Genomic DNA, 16909 nt, shown 5'->3' with positions numbered 1-16909 from the left:
TCTCAAATGATTCAGGTCAAAATAAATTCTTCATACTTATACCATTTCTATAAGTTTGAAACTGTTTCAAAACAAAAAAGAATTTATTTGAACCTAAATCTCCCTGGAATAATAGAAAATGACTCAAGTGCTCATAAAAATGAAGGATTAAAAGAATTTTAAGGCCAGGCATGGTGGCTCACGCCTGTAAACACAGCACTTTGGGAGGCCGAGGCAGGCGGATCATGAGGTCAGGAGTTTGAGACCAGCCTGGCCAACATGATGAAACCCCGTCTCTACTAAAAATACAAAAATTAGCCGGGCGTGGTGGCGGGAGACTGTAATCCCAGCTACTCAGGAGGCTGAGGCAGGACCATCACTTGAACCCAGGAGGTGGAGGTTGCAGTGAACCCAGATGGCACAGTGCACTCCAGCCTGGGTGACAGAGCGAGACTCTGTCTCAAAAAAAAAAAAAAGAATTTTAGACCAGTGGTTCTCAACCAGGAGTTTTTCCCCAGGGGCCATGTGGCAATGTCTAGAGACATTTTTGGTTGTCCCAAGTAGGGAATGTTACTGGTATCTAGAAGAGCTGCAGAACATCCTATAGGATAGCGCTCCACAGCAAAGAACGATCCATTCCCAAATGTCAATGGTGCCAATGGTGAAAAATCTTTTTACAAACATCTCAACAGCCACGATAAAATCCCTGTCCTACCGCTCACCCAGCACGTGGTCTTAAACAAATTACTTCATCATCCTGTGCCTCAGGTTGCTAATCTGTGCAACGGGGATAACAGTAGGTACCTCACAGGCCACTGGAGGAGTGGATGAGAACACGTGTGTGCTTTGCAAATGCCTGTCACCGAGGACACACACGGGAAGGTCGATCAACTCGAGGGCTGGTTGGTGGGCATCTCATTGCACCTGCACGGACCACAGATCCTTTGTGCTCACTGCTCAAAGGAACCAAGAGCACCCTGTGCCCCAGGTCTGGGATGTGGGAGGCCAAGGGGCGCACACTCCCCTCCTGCCTGCCTTTGGCTTCTGTGGGCAGTTGGAATTAGTCTAAAAGCTTGGAGGGAGCTAGGACAGCTTCTGGGCCCGGCACAGAGCCTGCACGGAGGAAGTGCTCCGTGAAGACCATGTGAATAGATGAATGAATGAACCAACGAACCGGTGCTCCTTCCCTCCTTCACCACCCACGGCTCAGGAGGGAAAGGGGCATCCGGCCAGCTCGGTCCCTTCTCACCCTGTGCCCTGTGAGCTTGCCTGTCTTGGCTTCACTTTCTGTCCATCTTGAGCCTGGGAACCCAGATCCCGAGGTCCCACCAGAAGCTAGAGGGTCAAAAACGACCTGAGATAAGACGTCCGCCATTGAGTGTCAGGGCTCAGGTCTTTAGAGATCTGGTTTCTTAGGGGAAGGTGTTTTCTTTCTTTCTTTTTTTCTTCTTGTAACAAAACTGCTCTCACAGAGGTTTGAAGAAAAAAAATAAACTGACGGCAATGGAAATTCTAATACTAGAAAAATGTCAAGAAAGCAAACGCCGGTTTCAATGAGACACTCAGCCTGACAGGTCATGGAAACAGGCTTGAAACTATCAAAACACAAAAACCCCCCTTGCACAGGGACCACAGCGCTTGCTTGTGAAACTCATCAAATTCAAAACATGCCTCAGTGGACTGTGTTTTTGTGCCCAAGTCAACAGTCAGCCTATGCAAGGGCCTCTCCAAGGGTCCTGGGGAGATCGGGTGACGGGCCAGGGCCTGGCCTTAGGCTGAGCACGCGGCTCTTGGGTAGGCATTGCAGTGGTGGACAGAGCTGGCGGGGGGAAGGAAGAGGGGACAGGGCTGGGCCCTTTACAAACCAAAACCCCTAGGACCAGTGCCTGAGGCTGGCTGTGCCACTGCCAGGCTGTGTGGCCCTGGGCCAGCCGTCCACTTCGCTGAACCTGCCTCCTCCTTGCAGAACAAAGGTCATCACTGGGGGAGTACAGGAGACCTGTATGGGGGCCCACCTTGCAAATCAGAAAGGAAGGCTCAGACGATTCCCCCATCAGAGCTCAGCACAGAGCAGGCACTCAATCCATGCCATGCAGTGCTGAGGAAGACCCTGGCCTGCCTTGAAAGGGCTGCCCAGGAGAGAGAAGGTGCTTGGCACAAGGCAGCTGGGAGCCCCCTGCCCCAGGTGAGAGCTGGAAGACATGCGCTGTATAGATGCCCCTGCGTGGACAGGTGAGGAGGGTCCCAGCTCCCAAGGGCTGCCTGGAAGAGCTGGCCCAGAGGCTGGGCAGGGATCAGAGTGCAGGGACCAGGGAGGGGGTCAGAAGCAACCAGGACTCAGGAAGGCCTGAAGCTTCCAGGGAGGAAAAAGCCCCAGGCACAGGCCAGCCTGTCAACAGGCAGCAGCCACCGACTGCAGGCAGGTACTCTATGATGCACTTAACAGCCCGACCTCGACGAATCCACAGGCCAAGCCTCTGAAGTAGGTTCTACCACCTGCATTTTCCAGATGAGGAAACTGAGACACATAGCAATTCAGTAACTCACCCGGGGTCACACAGCTTGTAAGTGGCAGAACCAGGGTCCCTCCTGCCCCATGTGCTCCTTTCCCCTCCTGCCCCTGGGCTGACTTGCTGGGTGGTAGAAGAGGGGGAGAGAGGGGAAAGAGAAAGGGAAGGAGGGAGAGGGAGAAAGGGAGGGTAGAATATAGAGAGGAAGGGAAGGCTGGCAGGAATGCCCCCTGGGGGTACTGGAGGAAAAAGTGAAAGACAAGATAGACTTTTAAACATTCATGCCAGCATCCATCCAGGTGCTGCTCTGGGCAAGCCACACAGTCGTCACACCCAGTACAGTCTTCACCTCATTGCATTCTCCACACGCATGAGTTTTCACCCGCATTGCGTCCCTACAGATGTACAGAATGCGACAGGAGCCACAGACAGGGAGCTTCGAGGCTGGGGTAGAAGTTCAGTCTCTGGAGCCCACGCCCCAGGCCCAGAGATGCCCTGTGTTCCTCTGGCTCGGGCAGCCCCTTTGGACGGCTGGACACTCACCCACAAGCTCTAGCTTGGGCTGGGAGGTCTGGACCGGGTAGCACAGGTGGAGCTCTGAAACGACACCAGGAGGAAGGCTGGGGGTGGCGGCCTCAGAGGGCAGGAGCAGGCGGGGAAAGGACCCAGGCCAGGCTGGCAGAGAGCAACCTGTCCTCCCCAAGGCCCCAAGGACACAGCCACTTACTCTGCCGAATTCGCTTCCTGCAGGCCCTCCGGTGGCACAGGAGGAAGGCGCTGGAGGCAACGACCACAGCCAGCACCACGATCACCCAGAAGAGCACTGGCCCTGGAACACAGAGACGCCCCGCACTCTTTGCCTCACCGCAACCACACAGGACAGCCCCAGCCCCAGACTGCTTCCTCCTTCTCCTGGGACACAGCTTCCATCATGGCTAACAACAACAAGTCCTTTCCAAGCCAAGGCTCTATCTCATCCTGCCCTCCCTCGCCTGGCTCCAGGAAGCTGATCAACTATTTAAGGCTGAGAGAAGGGCAAACTGTGTCTAGAGGGTGAGAAATTGAGGCGTCTAGGAGCCAGAACAAAGGAATTGAGGCCCAATAGACCAAAATTTGGGGACTGTGGAGGAGGGCCCGGTGTGACCGGCATCTGGCAGCGCTGCTGGTATGGCCGGAGTCAGGGTGGGGAGGGCCAAGCAGTGAGGGGAAGGAAGGGGTTGAACCCAGTCCCCTCCCGGCCAACCCTCTAGACCTGCTTGATGAGGGCAGGCATGGAGTCCCCACTGCACATAAACACACCCCACAAGCGTTCCCTGAATGAATGATCCCAACCCTATGCCCTAGGCACCGTCACTACCTTCAGTTTAAAAATGAGGGGAGCTGAGGTTCACGGAAGTTGGTTAACTTGTCCAAGGTCACCCTGAGAGTAAGCGGTAGAGCCCCAGCCCAGGCCAGGCCAGGCCAGGCGAACTCCAGGGCCCACGCTCTTAACCCCTATCTGGATCTACTTCTTCACACCTCGGTACTAAACTCGCTTCCTTTTTCCCTTTTGTCACTTACAGAGATCATAGAGCTAGTGATTGCACTTTATTGAAGTCCATGTTTAGATGTTTAAAAAGTAGTATATGCCAGTTAAGTGCTTTTCAAACATTAGTGTGCATATGAGTGCCCTGGAGATCTTGTTAAAGTGCAGTTTCTGATTCTCCAGGTCTGGGATGGGGCCCATAATTTGCTTTCCTAAGAAGTTCCCAGCCGGTGCCAATGCTGCCAGACAGGACCGCACTTTCAGAAACTCTGGCCGGAGCACTACTGCCACCTCGTGTCAGCCACTAGAACTGCAAGTCCTAAAATGAGTAACCTGGCATCTTTCCCTAAGAGCTAACTCTTGGGGGTTTTGTTTGTTTTGTTGTTTTGTTTTGTTTTGTTTGAGACTGATTCTCACTCTGTTGCTCAGGCTGGAGTGCAGCGGCGCAATCTTGGCTCACTGCAACCTTGCAAACTTCGCCTCCCAGGTTCAAGCGATTCTCCTGCCTCAGCCTCCTGAATAGCTGGGATTACAGGCGCACGCCACCATGCCTGGCTAATTTTTGTATTTTTAGTAGAGATGTGGTTTCATCATGTTGGCCGGACTGGTCTCAAACTCCTGACCTCGTGATCCACCCACCTCGGCCTCCCAAAGTGCTGGGATTACAGGCGTGAGACACCATGCCCGGCCTAAGAGCTAACTCTTACAGAGGCCGTCCACAATGCTACAGATGAGACAACTGAGGCTAAAAGGCTCAAACAACTAGTCGAAGTCATGAAATCAATCAACAAATGAAATCAATCAACCTATTTTCTGAGTAGCAATTATGAGCCATGAGGATGAAGCTGTGAAAAAAAATTCCTGCCTACAAGAATTAAAAAATAGTCACTAGCAGCCAGGCGCGGTGGTTCACACCTGTAATCCTAGCACTTTGGGAGGCTGAGGCAGGTGGATCACCTGAGGTCAGGAGTTTGAGACCAACCTGGACAACATGGCAAAACCCCGTCTCTACTAAAAATAAAAAAAAAAAATAGCCAGGCGTGGTGGCAAGTGCCTGTAAACCCAGCTACTCGGGAGACTGAGGCAGGAGAATCTCTTGAACCTGGGAGGTGGAGGTTGCAGTGAGCCAAGATGAATGCCACTGCCCTCCAGCCTGAACGACAGAGTGAGACTCTGTTTCAAAAAAAAAATAGTCACTAGCAAGTGCCAGAGCCACAGCACCAACTCAAGAAGCCAGAAACCTGGGGTCAACCTTGATCCCCCTTCTCAAGCCATACCCACAAAGGAGAAGCTCCCTCCTGGCTCCCCCGATCCCCACCTCCCCAGGAGGAAGCCCCTGCTGGGAGTAGGGGTGAGTGGGCTGGGACCATTACCTGCATCCAGAACGGGCTTCCCTGTGGAGGAGAGAGCGACAGGAGCGCTGGTTGGGATGGGCAGCGTCTTACTGGCCTGGGACTCCACCAGGGAGCTCTGAGTGGGGCTGGTGCTGCGGGGAGAGGTCAAGGCAGGAGTGATGGAGATGGGAAGAGGGAAGTGTGTCCTCAGGAATAATTCCCTTTCTCTAGAGACTGCGCAGCCAGAGCCTGGGCCCCTAGATCCTCTGCCCCGAGTCTCTGCCAGGCATTCTGAGGGCAGGGACTGGGTTTCAAGGCCTTCTGGCTTTCCAGTGGTGTCAGCACAGAGATGGGCACACATTTAACAAAACAGCAGCCCAGGCCCCACCTCCACCCCCAGCCCAGCTGCCTCCCAGGCATCCCCTGGGCATGGCAGGGACAGCTCCCTCCCGCAGCAGCCAAACAGAGAGAAGGGGCGGGGGAGTCACCTGGCAGGCGCCTCGCCATTCTCTGGGGTGGGGTTGCAGTCAGGCTGGATCCCCAGGGGTGGCACCTCAAAGGTGGTGTCCTTCTCAGCCATATCTGCAGAGGGGAGGTAACATCTGAGAACCAGCACCAAGGAGGCTGGTGTCTCCAGGAAAGAGTTAACCAGCAGGGACTGGTGGCTTCCAGCGAGGCAGCACCATGGGAGCTAAGGTAGTCAGATTTGTGTTTCAAAAGATCAAAGTGGAAAAGCTGGCCAGGCACAATGGCTCACACCTGTAATCACAGCATTTTGGGAGGCTGAGGCAGGAGGACCACTTGAGGTCAGGAGTTCGAGACCAGCCTGGCCAACATGGTGAAACCCCATCTCTACTAAAACCACAAAAATTAGCCGAGTGTGGTGGCACACCCCTGTAATCCTAGCTACTCAGGAGGCTGAGGCAGGAGAATCGTTTGAACCCGGGAGGTGAAGGCTGCAGTGAGCTGAGATCATGCCACTGCATTCCAGCCTGGGCGACAGAGCAAGACTCAAAATAAGTAAAACAAAGTGGAGAAGTTGCTACTTATCTCTAACAGCTGTGGTCACCCAGGAAGGTGGCACAGTGACGCTAGACCTTTTGCTTTTAAGAGAAACCTGAAATCTCCTAATGTTTAAATACAGCCTCAATTTTTAAAGTTTTTTTCTTTTAAATCAACTTTATTAAGGAATTATTTATTTATTTATTTATTTTTTATTTTTTGAGATTGAGTCTTCCTCTGCTGCCCAGACTGGAGTGCAGTGGCACGATCTCGGCTCACTGCAACTTCTGCCTCCCAGATTCAAGTGATTCTCCTGCCTCAGCCTCCTGAGTAGCTGGGATTACAGGTGCCTGCCAACATGCCCAGCTAATTTTTGTATTTTTAGTAGAAACACGGTTTCACCATGTTGACCAGGCTGGTCTCGAACTCCTGACCTCAAGTGATCCGCCCACCTCAGCCTCCCAAAGTGCTGGGATCATAGGCGTGAGCCACCACGCCCAGCCTAAGGCAAAATTTATATACAAGAAAGTATCCCCTGGCAGGGTAGGGTGGCTCCCGCCTGTAATCCCAGCACTTTGGGAGGCTGAAGCAGGCGGATCACTTGAGCTCAGGAGTTCGAAACCAGCCTGAGCAACACAGCAAGACCCTGTCTCTACTTTTAAATAAGTAAAAATAAAAAAAGAAAATATCCCTAAGTGTGTACAGCCTGATGAGTTCTGACAAAGGTAACTAACTCCAATCAAAATACAGAACATTCTCATCCCTCCAGAAGGTTCCCTAGTGCCCCTCCTCACTCACTCTGCCCCCACCTCCAGATCCAGGCAACCACCAATCTGCTTTATGTCACTATAGAGGAGTGTATCTGTTCCAGAATTTCATGTCGACAGAATCATGCAGTATGTACTCTTTGGCGTCTGGCTTCTTTCACTCTGCATAATGTTTTTGATAGTCATTCAGGTTCATTCTTTTCTGTTGCCAAATGGCGTTCTGTTGTACAGATGAACCACTGTTTACATACCCATTCCCCAGGTGATGGACATTTAGGTTGTTTCCAGTTTGAACTATGACAAACAAGGCAGCTATGAGTATTCTTGTCCGTGCCTCTGTGTGAACATATAATTTCATTCCTCTGGAGTGCCTAGGAAGGGTGTGTGGATTGCTATGTTGGCCAGACGGAATGTCTCTGAAGGCCAGTTCAAAGCTGGCCACCACTGGTCTGACCCAGCCACCTTGTTTTACAGATGGAGAGAGCCACAGGGCTGGAGCTACAGCCAGGAAACAGAGATGGCAAGTTCCAGCCGAGAGCACTCTCCTCTGGACGGCACTGCCTCCTGCCTGGGGACTGGGCACCTTCTTCAAAGCTTCCTGCTTTTCTGGGGCAGGAGAATTTGGCCCACATTAGAAGTGGGTTATGCTCAGTCACTACACCTCTCCACCCCCAGAGCCCTGGTGGAGGCACCCCTTTTTGATGTGGTACAAAGCAACCCCACACACATACCCACACCTCCCCTCTAGGAAGTGTTCGTGACGCCTCTCAGATTTTTCCTCAAATAGACAAAAAAGTAAAGCCAGGATTAATTTATTTCTTGGGTTGTAGGGTTCTGAGGAACCCTCCTCTTTGGGGAAGGTCACTGGACTCTTACCTGAATTAGTTGGAGCCTGGAGGCTGGAGACTATGGGGAAGATGATGCGATGTGTTATGATGGTTCCTACATATTCATTAATCAGTATTTGAATCAGTGTTTGAAATGTCATTGGGTTTCAGTGAACACTTACTTTGAGCGGACTGGAGCTCTGGTGCTCAAACCCATTAACTGTGGCTATTCCCAGTTAGCATCATGAGGAGAAAGCCCCCTGCCCTCTCTCCAAGGCAGCCTGATGTAACTAGACAGGCCCATGGTCTCAGCTGCTGCTGAAACACCTGCTGAAATCCAGCGACAGATCTGCTGTCCCTCCTGTATGTGCAGAAGGGGGGGGACCTAGTATCCCTTGGGTGCCTCTCATCCCATCTCTGAATATACTATACCTCACTTGTAACTTTCCTTCTTCCTCCCTGAGTTAGTGATCCTCCCCTTTTCCTCCTCTTTGGATTTGAAGGTGAGGAGAAGGCATTGTCTAGCCCCTAGTTAGTCTGCCTGTGTTCTCTGGTAATGGCCTACTGGAAGAGAAAAAAAGAACCTGACTACTCAGCCTCCATTTAAGAACTAAAAAAAGATATTATTTACCAGATGGATACATTTCTCTTTAAATCCAAACACCCAGTCCTTGGGCCATTTAAAGAATCGTCTCAGCATCAAGGCCAAATGGATTCTCTTTTTGTACATCCAGCAATCGCTTAAAATCAGGTGAAATTTCATCTTCATATTTGGACTGTATATTTCTTGTCAGCTTTTTCTTTTCCCTAGAGTTTTCAATTGCCTTTCTTTTTCTTGTTGATAAAAGGATAGTGTGCCCTCACCATATCCTCAGGTTTTTCAACTCTACTAATCATGAAATTTACTACAATTCTCTCTTCTATTCCTGGGAACAATTCCTTGGAGCCTTCCTTCCATTTTCCTGCTCTGATCTGGCCCAACTGGTCTATACCACATCATTCTGGGACTCCCCTTCCTTGTTCTGCTAGGATGGAGTGCTGGTCTCTAGATTCCATGGCTTCCTGTTGTTTTTCTTTTTTGCCCCCTCACTTAGCTGAATTACATCTTCAAATAACTGCCTAGGAGAGGATATACATAGAAAAGCTTTCTGGACCTTTTATGTCTGAAAACGTTTTTATGCTGCCTTCAAACTTGATTGTAATTTAGCTGAGGTGACTGTAATTTAGCTGGGTAAGTTCTAGGTTCAGAACTAAGAAGGAGGTGGGTGGGTGGTATCTTCCAGTGGAAAGTACCCTGGGCTGACCCTTGGGATCCCTGCGTTTCAGCTCTAGCTTCGGCCCTGTGCTTCTCTCTGGGTGTAAAATGAAGGGGTTGTATCAGACCAGAGTATCCAGCTTTGACTAGTCCTCAAAAACATTCTGACTATGTGACCAGCACAATGACCTAGCCACTCCTCCTAGGTATTTACCCATGAAAAATGAAAATATACATCCGCCCAAAGACTTGTACAAGAATTGGCCAGTCATGGTGGCTCATGCCAGTAATCTCAGCAGTGTGGGAGGCCGAGGTGGGAGGATCGCCTGAGCCCAGGCGTTCAATGCTGCAGTGAGCCAAGATCATGCCACTGCACTCCAGCCTGGAACATAGAGTGAGACCCTGTCTCTAAAAATAATAATAATAATAAAATATAAGATAAATTCATACATATTTAAAAAAAAGAATATTCACAGCTGTTTTCATTCATAATAGTCCTAAACTGGAAACAACCCAAATGCCATCAACTGGCAGGTAGATAAAATTCTGGTGGTGCATCTATCACATGTAGCGTGGGTAATTTCCATTGATCCTGCTTTGCTCTTGGTAGGTCCTTTTGACCTGATGTCTACGCTTCTGGTCAGGTGCACAGAGAAATTGGGGTTGCCACTGTGGGGGAGACGCCTGGAGCACTTTGGGGTGCCAAAGACCTGTGGCTGGTGGGGGATACACAGAGGGAATCAGGGAGTCAGGACACTTTTGCAGACATGAGGCCTGGCACATGCCAATGTTTGCACTGGGAGAGCCACATCAAGGTGGTCACCAGGCCAGGCCGCAGGAGCAAGAAGAAACAAATGGCCAGGCACGGTGGCTCATGCTGGTAATCCCAGCACTTTTGGGAGGCCGAGGCAGGCAGATCACGAGGTCAGGAGTTCGAGACCAGCCTGACCATCATGGTGAAACCCTGTCTCTACTAAAAATACAAAAAATGAGCCAGGCGTGGTGGCACGCGCCTGTAATCCCAGCTACTCGGGAGGCTGAGGCAGGAAAACTGCTTGAACCTGGGAGGTGGAGGTTGTGGTGAGCCAAGATCGCATCACTGCACTCCAGCCTGGGCGACAGAGTGAGACTATGTCTCAAAAAAAGAAAAAACAAACAAACAAACAAACAAACAAATGCAGCCAGAAGCCTCCTTCCTCCTGCGATGGCCCTCTAGCGCCCTCTGCTGGCAAGGCTTAACTGCATGCTCCCTATAGAGGAGAAACGCAGAGCCCAGTCGTTGACCGCAGGGCAGGGATGGAAAGGTGAATGGAGAACCTAGAGACGATGGGCCGATCACAAGCAAACTTTCTAAAAAGCCTTTTCTTGTCCTCTGATCCCATATTGTTCCTTTTTCATAGCATTCTGTGCCCACATTATGGATGTAACGAGTTCGTGAATTTTTCTGCAGACACAAATTTAATGTTGCTAAGTACTCTTCTATTCCTGGATTTATCATAACTTCATGTGTGGTAATAATTTCTGGTTTCGTATCTTTTTATTCTCCTTCGTAGGGCTGGTTTTCCTTATAAGTCTCTGCTCATTCATATTTATTTTAAAAGGGTTATGCTTGGCCAGGTGCAGTGGCTCATGCCTGCAATCCCAGCACTTTGGGAGGCTGAGGCAGGCAGATCACCTGGGGTCAGGAGTTCGAGACTAGCCTGGCCAACGTGGTGAAACCTTGTCTCTACTAAAAATACAAAAATTAGGCGTAATCCCAGCTACTTGGGAGGCTGAGGCACAAGAATAGCTCAAAACCCAGGAGGAGAGGTTGCCGCAAGCCGAGATCACGCCACTGCACTCCAGCCTGGGCAACAGAGCAAGACTTTGTCTCTAAAAAAAAAAAGAGCGGGGGAGGTTATGCTGCATCCACCAATAGATAAATGTGGCATCTATACACAATGGAATACTACTCAGCCATCATAAGGAAAGAAATCAAGTCGGCCGGGCGCAGTGGCTCACGCCTGTAATCCCAGCACTTTGGGAGGCCGAGGCGGGCGGATCACGAGGTCAGGAGATCGAGACCATCCTGGCTAACACGGTGAAACTCCGTGTCTACTAAAAAAAAAAATACAAAAAATTAGCCGGGCGAGGTGGCGGGCACCTGTGGTCCCAGCTACTCGGGAGGCTGAGGGAGGAGAATGGCGTGAACCCGGGAGGCGGAGCTTGCAGTGAGCTGAGCGCCTGGGCGACAGAGCGAGACTCCATCTCAAAAAAAAAAAAAGAAATCAAGTCTTTTGCAGCAACATGGATGGAACTGAAGGCCATATTCTTAAGTGCAGACATTCAGATACAGAAAGACAAATACTGCATGTTCTCACTTCTAAGTGGGAGTGAAATACTGTGTCCACACGGAGGTGGAGAGTGGAATAAAAGGCAATAGAGACTTAGAGGGGTGACAGGGTGGGAAGTGTAGGTGGGTGGACCATGAGAAATTATTTCAGGGGTACAATGTATGCTATCTGGGTGATGGATACCCTAAATGTCCTGACTTCACCACCCGATCTAAGCATGTAATAAAATTACACTTGTACCCCATACATTTATACAAACAAAATAAAATCCTAAGGACTCTACTGAATATTCCAGTCACTGAGCGGGGAGAGTTTCTTCTGCTGTGTTAGTATGTCCCGTTTGCAATGGGTCTCTTCCCTGAGTAGGAAGTTGGCCAGGGAACCCTGGGCCCATGGGTGGAGAGTGTGAGCTGGCAGCCTCCATTTCGGGGTGATGGGGTGTGGCTAGTCTGTTGACAGGTGCACTTCCAAATATCCAAGTAAAGAGGGCTTTACAAACAGAGTGACAGCACCCCACTAGTGGCCCGAACTTTCCCCGGATATTCCTTCAATGTTCTGACTCAAAAAGACAATTGTTGGCCAGGCACGGCAGCGCACGCCTGTAATCCCAGCACTTTGGGAGGTGGAGGAGGGCAGATCACTTGAGGTCAGGAGTTCCAGACCAGCCTGGCCAATATGGCAAAACCCCGTCTCTACTAAAAATACAAAAATTAGCTGGGTGTGGTGGCGGGCACCTGTAATCCCAGCTACTCGGGAGGCTGAGGCAGGAGAATTGCCTGAACCTGGGAGACGGAGGTTGCAGTGAGCTGAGATTACACCACTGCATGCCAGCCTGGGCAAGACAGCGAGACTCCGTCTCTAAAAAGAAAAAAAAAAGACAATACTGGGGATTAAAAACTCAGGCATCATCTGTGCAAACTGGCCAGTGGCCATGCCATGCCACGGTAATACATTTTGAAGTTGTGTTTGAAGGTGTAGTAGTCACAGGCCACTGCACCTCACAGCTCTCCACTTCCCTCCCGCTCTTCATCTGCCTGCCTCTTCCAAGCTCAGAGCCTCTCTGGGGGTCCTAGAAGCAAGTCACCCCTCACTTCTCCGGCAGCCCTCACAGTCACATTGGGTGACCTTTCCTCCACTAGGTTTTTTTTCTTTTTTAGGCAGAGTTTCGCCCTGTCACCCAGGCTGGAGTGCAGTGGTGCAATCTCGGCTCACTGCAACCTATGCCTCCCGGGTTCAAGCGATTCTCCTGCCTCAACCTCCTGAGTAGCTGGGACTACAGGTGCCCACCACCACACCCAGCTAATCTGTGTATTTTTAGTAGAGACGGGGTTTTGCCATGTTGGCCAGGCTAGTCTTGAACTCCTGACCTCAAGTGATCCACCTGCCTCAGCCTCGCAAAGTGCTGGGATTACAGGCGTGAGCCACCATGCCCGGCCATTCCCCTTGGTTTTGTCATCACTCTTCCATCTGTTTTAAGCCACCTGGAAATTTGTTAAAATCTCTCAAAGCCCTTTAAAAAAAAAAACAAAAAACTGTCAGGGTTTTAGTTTCCTGCACACTGGTAAAGCCAACCATCCTGTTAGAAACCTCTTCAGAAACCTGATATTCATCTCTCTAAGTCAATAAAACAGCCTTGCAAACAGGTCAAGATTTTACCAGCCCGGGGCCGAGCATGGTGGCTCACTCCTGTAATCCCAGCACTTTGAGAGGCCAAGGCAGGCAGATCACCTGAGGTCGAGAGTTTGAGACCAGCCTGGCCAACATGGAGAAACCGCGTCTCTACCAAAAATACAACATTAGCCGGCTGTGGTGGTGAATGCTTGTAACCCCAGCTACTCGGGAGGCTGAGGCAGGAGAATTGCTTGAACCCAGGAGGTGGAGGTTGTGGTGAGACGAGATTGCACCATTGCACTCCAGCCTGGGCAACAAGAGCGAAACTCCATCTCAAAAAAAAAAAAAAAAAAAGATTTTACCAGCCCAATAATTTCAGGAATAATTTTTTTTTTAATCAACAGAATCTCTTACCAAAATGCTAAAACTGGATTTTATCATTGCATTCACTGGGTCTGACTACTCAAAGGATAACCAGAATCCAAACCTGACCTAATTAACAGCCAAGGGTGTAGGTCATTTTCCCCCACCCCTGGCTGTCGGTGGGGAGAGGCACAACAGTCGGGGCACAGACTCCACCCCGTGGTCGAGGCCTGGGGTGAGAACTGCTTACCCTGGGGCTTGGTGACCGTCTCTGCTGCACAGATTGGGTAGGGGACACAGCGGGCACAGGAGTTGGTGGCTGATGTGGCACAGATCATGCCAGGTCGACATTCGCAGATGCGGGAGGAGTTCCATGCACACGGCGTCTTCTCCACGAGGTCATCTAAGGGACACAGACGAGGGTCATGGAGAAAGATCAGGATGGCAAGGGCAGGGGGTCCAGAGAGCCCCCAGGAGGACAGAGAAGCAGTTGTCCAAGGGTCATCCAACAAGAAAATAAATGCTCGTCTGACTATGCCGTAGAGCAGCTCTCCCAGCATGCTCGAGATAATTGTGCAGGGTGCAAGAAGGCAGGCCAAAGGGAGGGCATTCTGTATGTCGCATTTAGATGAAATTCTAGAAAATGCAAGCTATTGCATGGTGACCATAAGCAGGGGGTGGGAAATGGTGACAAGGAACCCGAGGTAACTTTTAGAGGGGGATGGCTGGTTGCTCAGCTGCATGCATTTGTTAAAACTTATCAAATCACATCCTTTAATCTATGCACTTTACCACATGCCCACTACGCTCCATACAGCTGTTAAAAGAAAGTCCTCCAGGGGATGGGGTGAGTGGTCATGGGTGCAGAGGGGCCATGACTGGCCATGACTCCATAACCGTTTAAAGCTGGGTGATAGGACATAGCTATCTCTGACTCACTCTATATCTGAATATGTTTGAAATGTTTAATAATAAAAAGATTTTTTGGCCAGGTGTGGTGGCTCACAACTGTAATCCCAGCACTTTGGGAGGCCGAGGCAGGCAGATCACAAGGTCAGGAGTTCGAGACCAGCCTGACCAACATGGTGAAACCCCGTCCCTACTAAAAATTAGCCAGGCCTAGTGGCGCGCGCCTGTAATCCCAGCTACTCAGGAGGCTGAGGAAGGAGAATCACTTGAACCCGGGAGGCAGAGGTTGCAGTGAGCCAAGATAGTGCCACTGCATTCCAGCCTGGGCGACAGAACGAGACTCCGTCTATTAAAAAAAAAAAAAAAAAAAAAAGATTTTTTTTTCTCCAAAAGCAACAAAATAACATGGTAGTAGAGGTATTATTTTTAATAAGTGTAATAATGCATTTGTATGTGTTCGGGAATATTTTGCAACGCTCCACTTAGAGGTAAATTCAGAATGACTGCATCAGTAGATTAGGCAAATGCAACTTCTCCTCAAGAGTAGTTATCAATCAGCAAGATACTTAGAGACCCAGCATGATAATGATAAGGGCTGGACAGTCTCTTCTTACAACCTCCAGAGCAAGGAAACTGGGCAGGATTTGGGGAATTTGTGCAGAGGGTGCGCGTGAGCTCAGCAATGAATGAAACCATTTGGGACAATGGCAGCTATTATCATTATTATAGCTCTTAAGATAACTGAGTATATGTGAGACAGTAGTCTCAGCACTCTACCCAGATTAACCTACAATCATGTATTTAATTCTTACACGGTTCTCTGAGATAGATAATACTATGCCCATTTTGCAGCAGAGGAAACTGAGGCACAGAGAGGTTAGGAAACCCGCTTGAGGTTATAGGCTATCAAGCGGGAGAGGCGGAATCTGAAGCCGGCACGCAGGTTCTAGAGCTCATGCCTTTAGCTACTAATACGCCACTCCACTGCCTCGTAGGGCTTCAGTTAGGAGAGCTGAAGGAATTACTGGGCCCAGAGCCAACTCCTCTTTCTCCGTGTGTCCACATGGTGGTTGTGGCAGACTGTATTTTCCCAAAACATGTCTACAGTGATGTTTCTGGCCCTTCCAGAGCCTTTGCCTCCTACCTGTCATGAAGTACAACTGTTTTCCTTCCTTCAGTCTCAAGTGAGATTTGTAGTTGTCTCAACAAACAGAAAGTGGTGGAAGTTCTGTGTGATTTCTGAGGCTAGGTCATAAAAGGGGATGTGGCTGCTGCCTCTGTCTCTCTGTCTCTCTCTCTCCCCCTTCTCTCTCTCCCTCTCTCTCTCCCTCTCCCTCTCTCTCTTTATGTCTCTCTCTGTGTCTCTTTCTGTCTCTCTCTCTGTGTCTTTTTCTGTCTCTCTCTCTGTGTCTCTTTCTGTCTCTCTCTCTGGCGCTCTTTCTCTCTCTCTCTGTCTCTCTCTCTCCCTCTCTGTCTCTCTCCCTCTCTGTCTCTCTGTCTGCCTCTCTCTCTCTCTGTGTCTCTCTGTATGTCACTTTCTCTCCCTCTCTGTCTCTTTCTCTCTCTCGCTCTCTCTCTTTCTGTCTCTCTCTCTCTTCCTGTCTCTCTCTCTCTTCCTGTCTCTCTGTCTCAAGACTTTTATGGCCGGGCGCAATGGCTCACGCCTGTAATTCCAACACTTTGGGAGGCTGAGGCGGGCGGATCACTTGAGGCCAGGAGTTTGGGACCAGCCTGGCCAACATGGTGAAACCCCGTCTCTACTAAAAATACAAAAAAAGAGAAAAAGACCTCGCCTTTAGAACCCAGCCACCAGACCATGAGGAAGCCCCAGGTAAGACACGAAGAGGCCGACATGGAAAGGAACCAAGGCTGCAGCCAGGAACCGACATCAACCCCAAGGCAGGTGAATGAATGAGGCTTCAGAGGATCCTGAATCGCAGCTTTTGGGCTTTCCAGCTAAGACCCCGGACATTGTGGAGCAGAGACAAGCTGTCCCCGCAGTGCCCTGTCTGAATTCTGACTCACAGAATCTGTGAGTACAAAGAATGGTTTGTTTTCATGACTAAGTTTTAAGAAAATTTGCTATGCAGCCTTAGGAACTAGGACAGAGACCTCCAATGACAACAAACAGTGTCTGTGGTTCTTTTTGGCCTCCCCTGACCCTTCGCTCTGCTTTGCTGCCCAAAAGAAGCTCTGGACAAGGAGACAGACTCACACATTCCCAGTGACCTCCGTGAATAGCCAGGGCCTCTAACAGTCACAGCAGCCTGTGGCTCGAGCAACACCCCCTGCCCTCATGACCCTCGGGGTGCTGCTGGTGCTGGGAGGTTGTGATGGGCTGGGCACAGGGAAGCCCCACACTCGTATCGTGCTGTGCCTGCGCACTCAGTAAGTGCTTGTCAAAGCAGCTCACAGGCCAGGCATGGTGGCTCACGTCTATAATCCCAGCGCTTTGGGAAGCCAAAGTGGGAGGACCATTTGACTCCAGGAGTTC

At 50.3% G+C, this 16909-nt stretch overlaps 1 protein-coding gene across 2 annotated transcripts in view; it reads right to left on the bottom strand.

The window, feature by feature from the left end:
* TNFRSF8 (TNF receptor superfamily member 8) overlaps positions 1 to 16909 on the bottom strand; it is a 79857-nt gene that overhangs the window by 15391 nt on the left and 47557 nt on the right. For both annotated transcript variants that reach the window (XM_030805471.1, XM_030805472.1), the window contains 5 exons: positions 13757 to 13909; positions 5837 to 5930; positions 5388 to 5500; positions 3217 to 3318; positions 3033 to 3086 (listed from right to left, as the gene is read on the bottom strand). In XM_030805471.1, the coding sequence (XP_030661331.1) occupies positions 3033 to 3086; positions 3217 to 3318; positions 5388 to 5500; positions 5837 to 5930; positions 13757 to 13909 (516 nt within the window). The remainder of the gene's footprint in view (positions 1 to 3032; positions 3087 to 3216; positions 3319 to 5387; positions 5501 to 5836; positions 5931 to 13756; positions 13910 to 16909) is intronic.

Source organism: Nomascus leucogenys, chromosome 24 (assembly GCF_006542625.1).
Source record: "Nomascus leucogenys isolate Asia chromosome 24, Asia_NLE_v1, whole genome shotgun sequence".
Lineage (NCBI taxonomy): Eukaryota > Metazoa > Chordata > Mammalia > Primates > Hylobatidae > Nomascus > Nomascus leucogenys.
Note: the sequence above shows the minus strand (reverse complement) of the source record. Positions and strands in the feature narration are given on the sequence as shown.